At 42.2% G+C, this 14,920-nt stretch overlaps 1 protein-coding gene across 2 annotated transcripts; it reads right to left on the bottom strand.

Moving 5' to 3' along the window:
• Positions 1-205: 205 nt before the first annotated feature.
• Positions 206-13,502, bottom strand: FAM177B (family with sequence similarity 177 member B). Of its 2 annotated transcripts, XM_054023717.1 has the most exons (6): positions 13,333-13,502; positions 11,688-11,849; positions 9,748-9,814; positions 9,529-9,558; positions 4,426-4,523; positions 206-1,166 (listed from the first exon to the last, which is right to left on the bottom strand). In XM_054023717.1, the coding sequence occupies exons 1-6, from the start codon at positions 13,357-13,359 to the stop codon at positions 948-950; spliced, it is 603 nt and encodes a 200-aa protein (XP_053879692.1). In that variant the 5' UTR covers positions 13,360-13,502; the 3' UTR covers positions 206-947. The 2 variants fall into 2 exon arrangements, with proteins under 2 accessions (XP_053879692.1, XP_053879693.1); XM_054023718.1 differs by lacking the exon at positions 9,529-9,558.
• Positions 13,503-14,920: the final 1,418 nt, after the last annotated feature.

Genomic DNA, 14,920 nt, shown 5'->3' with positions numbered 1-14,920 from the left:
AAAAATCTACATTTTTAAGTTGTACTTTCATGATAAAGAGATTGCATTATGATACTTGTATGAGGTGAATTGAAAAATACTATTTCTTTTGTTTATCATTTTTACTGTGCAAATATTTGTAATAAAAATAATATAAATTGAGCACTGTACACTTTGTATTCTGTGTTGTAATTGAAATTGATATATTTGAAAATGTAGAAAACATCCAAAATATTTAATAAATTCCAGTTGGTATTCTATTGTTTAACAATGCGTTAAATCACGATTAATTTTTTGAGTTAATCACATGAGTTGACTGCGATTAATCGACAGCCCTAGTTTTTATACAAAAGGATCCATTCCTTTAGCAACTTACGGTCTAGGAATAGAACAATAAAAACTAAAAATACGAGAACATGGGAATCCATAAAGTGACTATTAGTTTTCTTAGTGTTCACTCATTCACTTAAAACAAAAAGGTAAGTTTTACATCATTCTTATTTTGATTAGGAAGCATCTGTTGCTACCCAGAATAGACTATGATTCAGCAGGCTGCTTTAGATATCCTAGCATATCAAATTCCATTGCATAGTCCCAAACGGATGTTTTCCACTTTCAAAAGTAACCATCTAATGTCAAGTCCATGATTCACACATCAGAATGTAAGGGCTCCAGTTCATTGCTCATAAACATAGGGAACCAGGTGGCAGATGCGCCATCAACCTCCTTAGCTCAAATTGTAAAGAGTCAGATGTTACAGAAGGCAGCATTAAATCTTCACCATCTCCTTTCTACCTTTCTCCATCACAGAGCTATTTTGGCTCTATCTGGCTGGCTATTGGACACTTGAATAACACTTCTGGACAAAGGAATGTGATATGTTAGACACAGAGCATGCTAATGATATATTCATGTCCTATTATAGAGTTATTTCAGTATCAGAAGAGACCACACGGACAATGTTGCCATCATTTCTGAACAGCTGAGATACAGTTTGGACTTTGTAGGTCATGTTTTGAAGCCTCATTAATGTTTGCAAAAGTGCTTCTTTGAGAAAACTCCATAGCATCCTTGAGTCTAATAGATCCATATTCTACACTCTGTACCTCAAGGTGGTGTTTTTCATTCAGAGATTCTGCCTCATTTGTCTCAGAGATCTTTTCACCATCTTCATCATCTTCACTTTCCTGCAATGAAGACAAGACAATAAGAAAAATTCACTGGACAAAATAAAACCTATTCTGATATCTCCTATAAGGAGACACTGACACTGATAGCAATGTGAGTTTTCTGTTACCTTGGGCTGAGTAGCTCCATTACATAAGGTTGGGTTACTGTCTAACTGGCTGTAACTGTTATACACAGAAGTAACAGGAACTCTGAGAAAGGCCAGCACTATAGCTTGGAACTTGTTTTAAGTTTCTGAAGTAGTGATCTGTTCTGGAATTAAAAATGCTACAAACCATGAAACATACTTAAAGTCTACCCTGAAAAGTAACTATGTAAAATCACCACCCTCTTACTGCTCTGCTCCGTGAGTTTATTCAGAAATAGGGTTACCAGATAGCAACTGTGAAAAAACGGGACAGAAGGGTGGAGGGTAATAGGCACCTATATAAGAAAAAGTCCCAAAAAACGGGACTATCCCTTTAAAAACAGGACATCTGGTCATCCTATTCAGAAAGGGATCTATTTGCTTTAGTGAAAAAAAATAATTTTTACTACATTTTTTTTAGCTGTGCCAGTTCTGCAGAACATACAGCTCTGGCAAGGTGAGTTGGATTTTTTGGAGGGGTTGGGAGGGCACCCTCATGGGTCAGAATTGTTATGTTCCAGTTGCAAAGCCTCCTATGCAATCCTATTGTCCTCAAATTATGCCCTCAGTTTCCCTTATCAAGCTCACTAACAGGAATTAAATAGGTCTGCAGAGATGTACCTGAGGGCTTAAATTTGAGGACAGATAGGGTTGCACAGATGGAAAAGCACAGCGTTTGACTAGTGAAGAGCCAGAAAGAACCAACTTGAATGGAAGATCTCAGGCTGAATTTGCAGAGCTGGAGATGAGATTTTAATATTTTTAACACCTGTAAAAACATATTTAATATGGAAATTATTGGTCTACAAACTGAAAACCCACAATGCCATTTTCACACAAAGTAGGAGTGTAGCCTATAGGGATAGGTATTTGCTAGGTAAGGCATAGACATAAGTTAAGGCAGTAAAGCCAGGAGTTTATGGGCCACAGCCCGTAAGACAATAGCTTAGCTAAACAAGGAATAAGGCACCAAATCCTTAGCCTATGCAGTTAACCAGGAGTAACTCCAGATCATAAGAGAATGCTGTAATGACTAAACTGCTAACAGGTAACCATAAGATTCTAGTTTATACTGGTTTGGGATATTTTAAATTAGGAACATTCGCAGATGTCTGATCTCAAGAGTGCCATGGTAACCAATTGATGTATATTCTAATTAAGCTTGAGGTAAAAGGCCTACTGACTTGTGGGACAAGGGCACCCCAACATTAGTAGGGTGAGGAAATACAAATAAGGACAAGGAAAGAAATCCCTACTGAATATGTGTTAGGCATAGTGGTGTCAGTGTAACACATTATAAAAGTTGTCTCCCAGCCTGTGTGCTTAGGAGGGGAGAGATATAGCTCTTGGGCGGTGCCAGGATGATGACCACTGGAAATGGTGATGAGGAAGAAGATGATGGTGAGGCAGATAACGACTAACATTTCAGGTTGTTCTACAATGGATGGTGTGAGTATATGGATGCTCAGATGCACATTCTGTATTATCTCTATCTTGCTTGGTTGGAACGTTTGTGACTTTGCTTACTGTATTAATAAAACTATCACATATACAGAAGATTTTCCATAAGTGTAAGTGTTGCAACCGTGTACATCAGGGTTCCCAACTGAACAGTAATTCTAATACTACTGGCCTTGATCTTGAGACAAGAACCTATCAAAGCTTGGGGTGCTAACTGGGAATTCTTAAGTAATCAAATTAATACACAATCCATAGATCAGGCAACAGGACCATCTTTTAAAGAATAAAGCTGACCCCAAGCAAGTATTTCAGATTTGTGGGGATCTGCGGTGGGTTTAAAATAAAAAAAAAAATGTGACTAGTCCTTCTCTCTAAAAGGACCAAACTCAAATTCTATATAAGGAAATCTCTGAAATTTGGGGGAGATTCAAAATACAGACCCAGGTCAAAATTTTGCAGCTTGGGCTCATCTCTGTTTTCAAGCAGCCTTCAACCATGCAAAATTGTCTGAAAATGTGGTGGTGTCCTTATACATCCATTTCCACCATAATTCAAAAGGTTGTTTCTTGTAAAACTTTGTTGCCAGAACTCATCCAATTTCTGTGTCCTTAGCTAAATATAACATTTCATTTGCATGCTCGTTTGTAGACAGCAGTTTCCTCAAGAAACAGACATGCCTTTGATCAATTTAACCTACAACAAAATAGCCATATATCACGGTGATCAGTAACCAGTTTCTCAACATAGCAGGGCAGGTCCTTTTGTTCCAAGTTTTGGAAGGAATGAGTAAGAGAACAATTGGAATTACACTACATTATTCAGTTGGAACAGTCTTCTGGACCAGAAGCCAGCAATGCTAAGAGAAATATTTCAGTAGAGTAGACCTCTGGTGCCTTGTAAATAGCTGACGACAGAAAAAATAATTCTAAAAATAGGAAGTTTTTGAAGGAGTTTGTGTTGTTCACATCCCAAGACTTCTCCATGGTTTTGCTGAGTCCTCATGGAATTTTCATTTACTTCTCTATTCTAGGACCACCATTCAAACTTCTTCTTTTTAGGTGTTGCCAATACAGCACCGTGACTCAGTCCAGACAGGTGTGGCAACATTTTTCTCCAACACCCATCCCAACAGTGGTTTCTGAATCTGCTAACGTGGAGTGATGTTAGAATGAATGACCAAACTTTCCTGCCACTACCAGGAAACATATCCAGATTGTCTTCGCAATGGAGCTCAACCGTGTCAACTCACAGAGTAAGACTCCGAAACTCATTCTGGAAGAGAACTAATCCACAATAAAAATGTTTAAAATCAAAATCCTGCAGCCTGAAAGTTTAATCAGAGCCACTTCAATGTATATAGTTCATTCTGATGCCAGCACATCTCAAAGCTTTTCATAGGACCTGTATAGATCTAGTGACCTTAGTAAAGCTTCGAGGATCCCACAAGTGATCCACTGAAAAGATTTTAAATTACATATACAGAGAGAAAAAAAAGAGAACACACATACACACAGGTTTGCTTAGATTGTAAATTCTATGGGGGGGAGAGTCTTAGTTTTCTGTCTTGTTTGGAAGGAAGACTGTTGGTTCTTAATAATAAAACATGATAAATTAAGTGCCATATTTTTTGTTCTCCACTTGTTAAAAAGCTATGTATGCATTTCATTTACCTTCTTCTGTGTCCTGTAGTATTCATCTATTGCATATTGATATTTAGGTTCATTGAGTCCAAAGAGCATGGCAAGCTTCCCACCGAGGAATTCGCAAGCTGAAAAGACAGGGAGGAGAAAGAATAACAGTAATTCTATCCCTTACATAAGAAAGAAGCTTGTATAGAGAGACACTTTATGTGGTGGGAGAAAAGAAATAGTTGTACACACTGACGTATATATGAACAAAAGGACAAGGGCTGTCTTCATCAGCTCAGGAAATACAAGTCCACTTTCAGTATGTCTAGTCCTCACTCCAGAAAACTACTTAATGGCTACCCATTTCAATCCTTTTCCAAAGAACTGGCCAGCATTCCTGGAAATGATGTATGTCACTTATACCAGTTGTAGTCTGAGGCAGTTTCTTCCATACTGTATTTCAATTACACTTTGTGTAAACAAATTCAGCCTGGGTTGTTTTACATGTCAATTCACTCTCAAATAGTAACGAGGTCATAGACATGTCTTCTTTCCTTTCAGGATCTTCTTTCGACTTACGAAAGTCTCCCTTCCTCTTTATCAGAGAGAAGAGATGGACTTTATACCTCTTGTGTTTAGGAGGCTATTGATTTTTGAAGGGAAAGAAAAAGTCATTGTGACTGCTTTCAGGTTCCACTTTTTCAGACTTAGCACTGGCTGCCTGGAGAATCACAATTTATCAAAATTGTATGTAATAATGTCAGTTGGCAGAGCTAGATTGTCCTAATCCATCTTTCTGCAGTATTATGCTTGTTAACCTGTCTTCACTCTGACCTATTTCTTTTCCTTATGGCTTCAGTTTCTTGTCCCTCTGCCAATTTCTAATCTGCTTCAGTAGTTCTACCTTTATTTGTGCCCTGATTTTCAGTTGGTTATATCAGTCTGATCTGGAATGCCTAAGTATTTTTCTAAAGCCCAGGTAGATTTTGTCCACCCATTGTTTTACCTCCTGTCTTAAACTTAAACTGCTGGGGCTGAAATTTTCCATGCCTGGTGTCTGTCTCAGCTGAAATTTTTGCAGAAGTTTCAACTAACATAATTGTCATTTCCAAGAATGAGGTTAGGAAAAAAATGGTTACAGCTGTTTCATTGAGGAAGCTGTAGCACCTCCATGATTTAGAGCAGGGACTTGAGATTTGGCTTTGCCCTGGTGTCAGGATGCACCTTTTGCCATCCCTATGAAAATTTGCCCAGATTTGGTCAAGTTATAAGCCATAGTATAAGAACATAAGAATGGCCATACTGAGTCAGACATCAATGGTCCATCTAGTCCAATAACCTGTCTTTTGACATCTATCAATGCCATATGCTTCAAAGGGAATGAACAGAACAGGGCAATCATCAAGTAATCCATCCCATCATCCAGTCTCGCCATCTGGCAGTCAAAGGCCTAGAGACACCCAGAACATGGGGTTGCACCCCTGATCACCTTGGCTAATAGCCATTGATGAACCTATTCTCCATGAACTTATGTAATTCTCCTTTGAATCCAGTTCTAGTTTTGGTCTTTACAACATCCCTGAAAAAAAATCTGTTAGCATGTGCTCAGTAGAGATTTGTTAAAAGCTGGAAGCCAAGTGCTCAGAAGATTCCAGCTGCACTGAGCATGCTCCATCCCTCACCGCTCCTATGTGCTGACCAGACTGTGCATGCACCATCCCCAAAGAGCGGCTAAGCATACATCATCCCTAGCTGAGTAGCTCTTTCCCTTCAACTGTTTTGCCCAATTCCCAGGAGCCACTGTAACCAAGACCAGAGAGACTGTATCTCCTGTACCCTCAATGCTCCCCTTGCTGGTACCCAGAAAGCACAGAGGAGCAAGCAGCATGACTAGAATGTAAAGATATGAGCAGGACAGACAGGAAAGAGAAGTGCAGGGCAGGGCAACTGGAACAGAGAATGTGATGGATAGGAGCAGAAGGGGACAGGGCCAATGGTTATAAACCACTAGAGTACACTTTCCTCCACAACCCGGAACTGAACCCATTATTCCCAAGACTCACTATTCCTTTGCTGTGTAGCAAATAGCTATGAAACCCATGCCCAAAGTTTGCATCTTATCTTCTATGTTGACCTGCCACTAGAAGGGGTAACAGCATTCTACTGCTACTGGTTAATCTTTTAACTCAAGTGGCAGACGAGTCAACTGTGCTGTAGATCTAATATCCAAACCCTGGTGACAGGGGCAGCTCTATATATTTTGCCACCCCAAGCATGGCAGTCAGGCAGCTTTCAGCGGCGCACCTGGAGGAGGTCCGCTGGTAATGCGGATTTGGCGGCATGCCTGCGGGAGGTCCCAGGGTCCCGTGCCTTTGGAGTACCTGCTGCCAAATTGCCGCTGAAACCGCAGGACTGGTGGACCTCCTGCAGGCATGCTGCCGAAGGCCGCCTGATTGTTGTGGTCATGGCGGCCGCCAGGCCGCCCCCCGTGGCTTGCCGCCCCAGGCACACGCTTGGAGCGCTGGTGCCTGGAGCCACCCCTGCCTGGTGATGACCCGTGTATGTGTGTGTGGGTCAATATAGTTTCACATGATTGTTTTTTCCTTTTTTTAAATATGCAGGAAATTACATTTAAAAAAAACTAAGTTAAAAGAACATTAAGGTGCCAAAGTCAAGAGATGCCAGAATTAAGATTGCCTTGTATATATGCATTGTAGTAGTCTTTAATTATCACTTTTTTCCACAGGACCTCTGCCTCATTCAGGACACAGGACAGACTGTAAATGGATCCTGGGAATGGATCGTGATTGTGCAGTGAAGGAGATTGTTGTCTGCAGGATCCCTTCCTATTTGTTGCACATTTTGGAAAGTGTGCAGTGAATGAGGCAGGGATTGCAGGAACAGAGAGGACAGCGTCATGATTAAGATAGTTGAATGCTCCCCGGAGAAAAGGATTTGATCCCAGCCTTTGCTGCAAAGTTCCTATGTGGCATCGAGCAATAACAAAAGTTTTCACAGTTGGCCACTGTGTGTGTGCATCTCATTTTCTGAGTCCCAGATTGACACACATGGGATCTGAACTGTAGAAATGCTGACCTCACAGCTGCAATAAAAGCCAACACGAGCTTTGCTTAGAGCATTAAGCACCTTAATATGCGATGTACTAACAAAAAACGCATCTCAAATAGGGCACCCAAAATTAGTTGACACTTGACAATTTTGGCTCTAATTTCTGTGCCAAACATCAGTTCTCAGTGTGTAAAAGGGAGGTAATATCCCCATTCCATAGAACAGTGTTGTGAAAATAACTCCATTGTGTTTGTGAACACTACAATGACAGCACTATGATGACAGCATCATAGAGACACTCAAGAGGAAAGTAATAATTCTAGAGTTTTGATGGTGTGCAGTAAATAACACATGGGGCACACATGGAATGGAGGGTAAAATCAGATACTGAATAGCTAACCATTCAGTGAGCACCATCCCTTGTGTGCACTGAATGAGGCAAGGGTTTTGTGGGGAAAAGTATTACACCTCTACCCCAATATAACATGGTCCTCGGGAACCAAAAAATCTTACCACGTTATAGGTGAAACTGCATTATATCAAACTTGCTTTGGCCTTCGATTGGCAGACGCCGGTCCCCAGCTAGTTTTCAGAGCTCTTACAACCCCTACTTTAGGCTGAGGGGTCAGCATGGCAGCAGCTCTGACTACAGCGGCTTTGAGTTATGCAGCAGCTACGAGTTACGCAGCGGCTACCCCCAGGCTGTTTGCTGCAATCTCGCTCTAGGCAGGGTACAGGGAAGTCCTGTTTTCCCACCCCTGGCGATCCCCCCACGCAAGGTATCGGTCTCCATCCTCTCCCTGCTGGGTGAGGTGGCATCTCAGTCCTGCCTCTCTGCTGAGGGCCATGCCGGCTGGCTGCAGCCTTTGCTATGTGGGCAGCAGGGACCATGCAGCCTGCCTCCTCGATGGGGAGTTGGGCCCTGTGGGGTGGGGTGGGGCGGGACTCGGGCGGGGCACTGCGCCGGTGGCTCCCACTTGTCTCCTGCTGTGCCCTTCTGCTGCGCCCCGCCACCGCCCCATGTCGCCAGTAGATGTGGGAGCCAGGTGAGGCTGGCCCTGCAGGTGGCTGCTCCGGAAGCGTGTCTGATGTGGTGGCAAAATAACGAGCTCTGTGCAGGTAGAGAGAGGTCCGCTCGCGTGTGGCAGAGCCTTGCCACGGGGGGCTGATGGGCTGTTACCTAAAGGACTCCATTCCCGGCCATCTCAGGCTGGCCGGTGCATCCTGTACCTGTTCGCGCCTCTGATCGCTCACTGGCGGGGTAGGGGGTGTTGTTGGTTTGCGCACTGGGAGTTGTTAGCTGAACTGTGCTGCCAAGCAGTGCCATTGTCTTTCTCTTAGCCAACAGCGGCACAGCCCCGACCTCAGAGCGCTGCTTTACCGCGTTATATCTAAATTCGTGTTATATCAGATCGTGTTATATCGGGGTAGAGGTGTATGTGATCATGTAATTAAGAAGATTATATAATTCCTATGCACAAGGGGGCTAAATTAAAATTGCTCAGGAACCCTTAATGCTGTCATTTCCTAGCTTTTGAGTGCTTGACTTTGAAACTTTAATGTTCTTTTAAGGTAGTTATTTTGGATGCAGTATTTGATATACTGTCACACTAGAAATGAAAAGGATACCTACCATCTGCCAGCTAAAATTACATACACAGAGGCTAGTGTTGGTTAAAACCATCACTGTGACAATGAAAAGCTGATTTGGTATTAGAGGGCTAAATGAAAGTGAGACCAGCTTCATGGCAGCAGACCCACAGGAAATCATCTGCCGTGCAAGTTATTTCCAATGAAACCTGCTCTTCTTCAGCAGCTGCAGCATGGCACATGGCGCTAGACATGTGGGTAGTACAAAAGTCAGAGTCCCCAAGGCTGCATAGCCAGATCATGACATCCTGGTACAGCCATCAGGCTCCTGGTACTGAATTCAGGTTGCTCCATTAAGCATGCTGAGGCAGTCCCCACACTGGTGGGAGCTTCTTTCTTGTTGCTGTAAGAAACTTATTTTTTAAAATGACAATGGCCTGATCCCAAATAATCTAACCTAAAGTATTTCATATTTAATAGTGTTACCTGGATGTCTATCTCCTTGAAAGAAAATACCTATATATCGAGAGAGAGAGAGAGAGATTTTTTATAGAATAGCAACACCCTGTTTTGAGAGGATACATGAAACAAATAAGATGGAGGAAAATGTTCTGGTTGTGGTCTTATATTTTAATAATATTTAACGGTAATTATATTCAACTCATCTAAAATAACCCTCCCATTGATGCCAAAAAATATACCTACTAAAAAGTGAAGTTGTTGCGATTCGAACTGCCCACAGCCGCAGATAGAGCCCCCAGGAGAGTTTGGACTACAAAACAAGAACAAAAGAAAAACTTTAATTTTAGACATACAGAGCTGAACTAATCCATGGGGTCATATCAGACATTAATTTGGCCCATAATATTTGCCACATGCAAGGGCTCTCCCACTGTGTAGGGGAGAAAGCGAATTGTTTTCTTCAGCCTTTACAAAGGCTGCTGTTCAAGCTAGCTAGTCTCAGCTGATTTACAGTAAGTCTCTTTCTGTTTACACTAGGGATACCAGTCTCATTTACCAAGCCAACAAGAATTATCAGTACAATGAACATGAGGAACATCTATACAATAGAACACAAAGGGTCCAAGCCTGCAAAATACATAAACCTCTGAGGAACTTTGAACTCAATGGGACTTCCTCATGTGAATAAAGTTGTTCACGGGTTTAAGTATTTGCAGGATCAGACCAAAATACTAAAAATATTTAGAGATTTTTGACAGAAATAGACACATATGTAAATGTCAATACTTAGCCTAATATAATACATTACATTTTCAAAGATGTTTACAAACATTACTTATCCTCACTGTATCCCTGGGAGGTCAGTAACTTAAGGCTTGTCTACATGGGGATGAATTAAAACAAATAAACTAAGGCCTTGTGTACATTCAGAAATTAGGTCCGTATAACTTCATTGGTCTGGGGTATGAAAAATCCACACCCCTGAATGACATAATTAAACCGACCTAACCCCTGGTGTAAGTGCCCTACTACACCAACATAACTCCACCTCCACGCGAGGGGTAGGGCTTATGTCGGTATAATTAGGGTGATGCAGTGTCTGTGTAGACAGCGTGTTCCTTACATGGGCTGTTCGCTGGCTTTCTTATCAATTTCATGGCTCCTTGCTGGAGCCGTGAAATTGACCAGAAAGTCCTCCCTGCTCCCACATAGGCTGCTGCCGGCTGGTGCTGCCAGGCCCCCCACTCCAAGCCAGGCTGCTCCTGGGGTCCCAGTTCACAGCTGGGAGGCAAGAGCCTGGGCGGGCTCCTGACAGGGAGGTGAAAGCTGGGGGAACAGGGGAGCAGCCAGGCTCTCAGCAGGCAGCAGGGAACAGAGAGCTGGGTGGGAGGGGGGCAGCTGCAGGGAGCAGGGAGTCCGTGGGGCAGCCGGGCTCCCGGCAGGGAGCTGTGAGCAGAGAATGATTCTTGGTCAGTGGACGTAGTGTGGACATGAACCACCACAGTAATATATAAGTTGACTTCAGAGTTTTTAGTGTAGACATGCCCTAAGGCCACTTTTCTTCTGAAGTAGTGTGCAAACAAGGGTTTAATATGCTTTAACTTCATATCTTTATTTAATTAGTCTTAACTTTCCCCAAGTGTCCCCATGTAGACTAGCCCTCAGTCTTGTTCTCATTTTAGAGATGAGGAAATGGATGTATGGCATTTAGGAATGGGTTACGGAGTGCCAGGAGGCATGCTCCTGCATGTTTTTGCTTGGGGACATGAATTCCTTTTGGGGAGGTTTCTTCTCATCTCCTTGCTGCATCATCACCACAAGATGCAGCTATCATTAGGTAGGGGTATAGCATAAGAGCCATGAATTTTTCCTCCTATTTTGATCTGCTTAACCACTACTCTCACCTCAGCAGTCAGTCCCATGGACATCAGGAATAAAGCACCTTAGCAGGAGAACTTGAAGAAGCTTGTACTGTTGCTATCCAAATTGTACTAAATCTGTTCTGTGACTGGTTAGAGAAATCACAATATTTACAGAGGAAAAAAAAGAGGTAAGTGATTATCTACAGAGCTAGCTATTATGGCTGTGAAGGGTGCAGTATTCTCTAACGTGCATAGTGCAGAAACACTCTTCCCCTCTTCCAGTCACCCCACAGTTTCCTAAAAGCCAATAACAGGGCTCACTGTGTCAAGTGGCTGCTGCTGCTGCTCCTCCTCCTCCTCCTCTTCTTCCGTACTGTACTCTTCCATGGTTTCACCATTTGCAAAGTAAATGATCCTCCTTGGAGACTTTGTTTCTCCCCTGTCTTTATCCTCCATCTCATTGTGCTGGAAGCCATCCTCCTCCTGCTCATCAGAAAACACCCACCAGGAGTGCCCTCTTAGTACACTGAATGGACAATGGACTGCATAGTGTTCAGCTTCATCTTAACTCTTAGGCTAAGGAATGACAGGACTGGGTTTGAGAATCTTATTTAAGCCCTCAAAAGGTATAAAGAGTCCTGCATATTTCAGTTTGGGGAAGAAGAAAGAGGTCCAGGGCATAGGCGGAGCTACAGCAACATGGCCTGTGTCATGACTGCTTCCAGCTCTTACAAGAACAGGTACAATTGTTGGTGTCTCAAACAGCTCTTCCATGGGTCTTCAAATGTCTGTACGTTTTGTCATTGACTCAGAGAATACTACTATGATCTAATATGAGAGACACTTCACAACAGCAAAAACAAACAAAAAGTGTCAGAAGGGCCAAATCATGCGACATGAATGGCGCTCAGCACCTTACAAGATCACAGCCTAAATCAGAGGTGAGCAAAGTACAGCCCCTGGGACCGTCTTGCCCGATCCTTGCGCTCCCAGCCAGGGAGGCTAGCCCCAGGCCCCTGCCACGCAGCCTCAGCTCACCGTGCCACCAGTGCTCTGGGCGGCGGGGCTGCGAGAGCCTTAATACACTACACCAGCCCTCCATACACTTTTGGAACCTCGTTATGGCCCTCAGGCCAAAAAGTTTGCCCACCATTGGCCTAACTGAACAATTTGCAGCTTACTACTGTGCAACTGAATAACCAGGCAATACTATTTATATAGCACCAAAAAGTGCACTGAGGGCTTCAGAAATAGGGATGACAGGTCCCCCCCCCCCCCCTCCCCGAAGAACATCACAGATCCAATGGGGGAGAATCATGATTTCCTTTTTCCACAATTCCTATTCTTTTTTTCTTTCCTTTCCCCTTCTGCCCAATTTTTATTAGCATTTGCCTTTTAAATTGCTTAACTTGGGCCCATTTGGGTTTTGTCTGGGTAAAGACTACAGCAAAAAGGACAATGCATACATCTTTTTAAAAGTTTATCCTTTCATAATTTCAAATTTCAACAACAGCTATATAAAATATAATCTAGAGTTAAGAAGGCAAATAGGTATGAAGTAACTATGGAGAAACCCTTAAGATAATAAATTTCTTAAACTACTTATGCTCTTAGCCCAATGGTGTACCATAATTTTATTTTTAATTTCTTTGATATTTTCCCTTCCAATATATAGCATTCTTCAAAATAAATATCTTACTTCAAGTCAGACGGAAAAGTTAGTTATATATGCTACCTGCTACTATGTTTTCCCCATTCCATTTCACTAATCAATTTCGAATCAGTCATAACCAACAAGACAATAAGATCATTACTTTAACATTCCAAAGACAGAATAAATATTAGTTTACAGTGTTCTCCTTATGCTTGAAGGAGAACACTGGTGGGATCAAATACTGTAAATACATTGCTGAAATATATAAATGTGTGAAATCTCTAGCCAACAATAGATCAAAAGCAAATTCACCTGTAGAATCTCTCTGGTATCTTCCATCACTTGGAGTTGTAGTGCAAAAGTTGATTAAGTTGTTTCCAAGACAAGTAAGGGAAAAAACCTAGAACCATGACACTTAGTGATCATGTATGTAATTTGTGCATGGAAAAAAACCCCATGCTGTAGCATTGGCAGCAGCTCAGGTCTGGAGGCAAGTCAAGGAAGGTAAACTCAGTGCTCCAGGATGCAACTATCTGAAAGAACTGGGCTGTGTTTGAATTGTGGGCAGGACCTTTTTATTTGCATGTTCAGCAAAGTTAAGATGACTAGTTGGGGTGGCAAAAGGTATGTGGGCAAGGACATGGACATTTGCTCACAGATACCCGGGGAAGGGGGGGATGTGTGTGGAAAACCCTGCAAGCTGGTTGTTTTTAAAGCATATCACATTTCTGGAGGACATTTTCAGCATTCTGCTTCCCTTGGGTTTTGCTTAATTTATGAAGTGAACTTTGACTTTACTAAGGCTAAGTCACAGGTGTAATATTTACTTTTTCCAGCAAAGTGAAGGAACCAAACACACACCCGCAAACACAAATATTTCCTGCAACTGGTATGACACCTACTGGCAGTTTGGAGGAATAGGTCCATACATCAGCAACTGCTAAACAACTTCTTAGCAGAACTAGCCAATCATCAAAGGAAATCTAATAAAACAGATCAATGCAACCTATCTGGCATCTTTGGTATTGGAACAACAGAGGATGCTGCAGATGTGGGTGAAACTGGGCCTACTACTAGTTAGGAAGTACAATTTCTTCCCCTGCTCCAGGTACCTACTGACGTAACCTGCCCAATAGCAATAGTGAAGTACCAAATCACCTTATCAGTTAGGCATATGCACATGGCATTCTTTATCTTATCAGTGTGTTAAGAATGTTCTGTAGGTTTTCAATTTAGTGCAAATGCAATAACAATACTCATTTTAATTTATTCAAAGAGAAATATTCCCTAATACTATAATTATTATTTTAAATGCAAAGCCAAAAAAGGGACAAGTCTTAGATGGACAAAAGTTAGAATACAAATGATAAACTACTCAATGTTCTAGAGTGTGCAGTCACAATTTTCAGACCAAATATGTGGTTGGTAAGTTTTTTTTTTTTTTTTTTTTAAAGTGAAGTACCCCACTCTTTCCTCAATTTACTCTATTCAGAGATCAACCAGTGAGTCTCACCTCAAATATTAGGCCATAGCCCCTGAAGGTACTAATATCAAGCAGGGGAGAGATTGTGCACATGAAAGACCACAGTCCTGGGTCCCTCAGATGCCCAGTGGAATCCGCAGACAGACATTCTCAAGAGCATGATTGGCACTGGGAGGGAGTACGTGAAATCAGAATATACCCTAGAGGCTATTGTGAGCTACTTACACCAACAATGGCATGAATGGTCTCAAGATGAGTACTGAAAGATCGGGACTTTGCACAGCAACTGTAGGCTAACAGGCATCTTGAATTTATGTTCCATAAGTTTCTCATCCTATTCTCTCAATGCCAAAAAACACCTCATGTTGGCATTTCCCCCCAGCAATGCAAATCATTAGGGACAGGGTAAAAATGCAA

Source organism: Malaclemys terrapin, chromosome 3 (assembly GCF_027887155.1).
Source record: "Malaclemys terrapin pileata isolate rMalTer1 chromosome 3, rMalTer1.hap1, whole genome shotgun sequence".
NCBI classification, from domain to species: Eukaryota; Metazoa; Chordata; order Testudines; family Emydidae; genus Malaclemys; species Malaclemys terrapin.
Note: the sequence above shows the minus strand (reverse complement) of the source record. Positions and strands in the feature narration are given on the sequence as shown.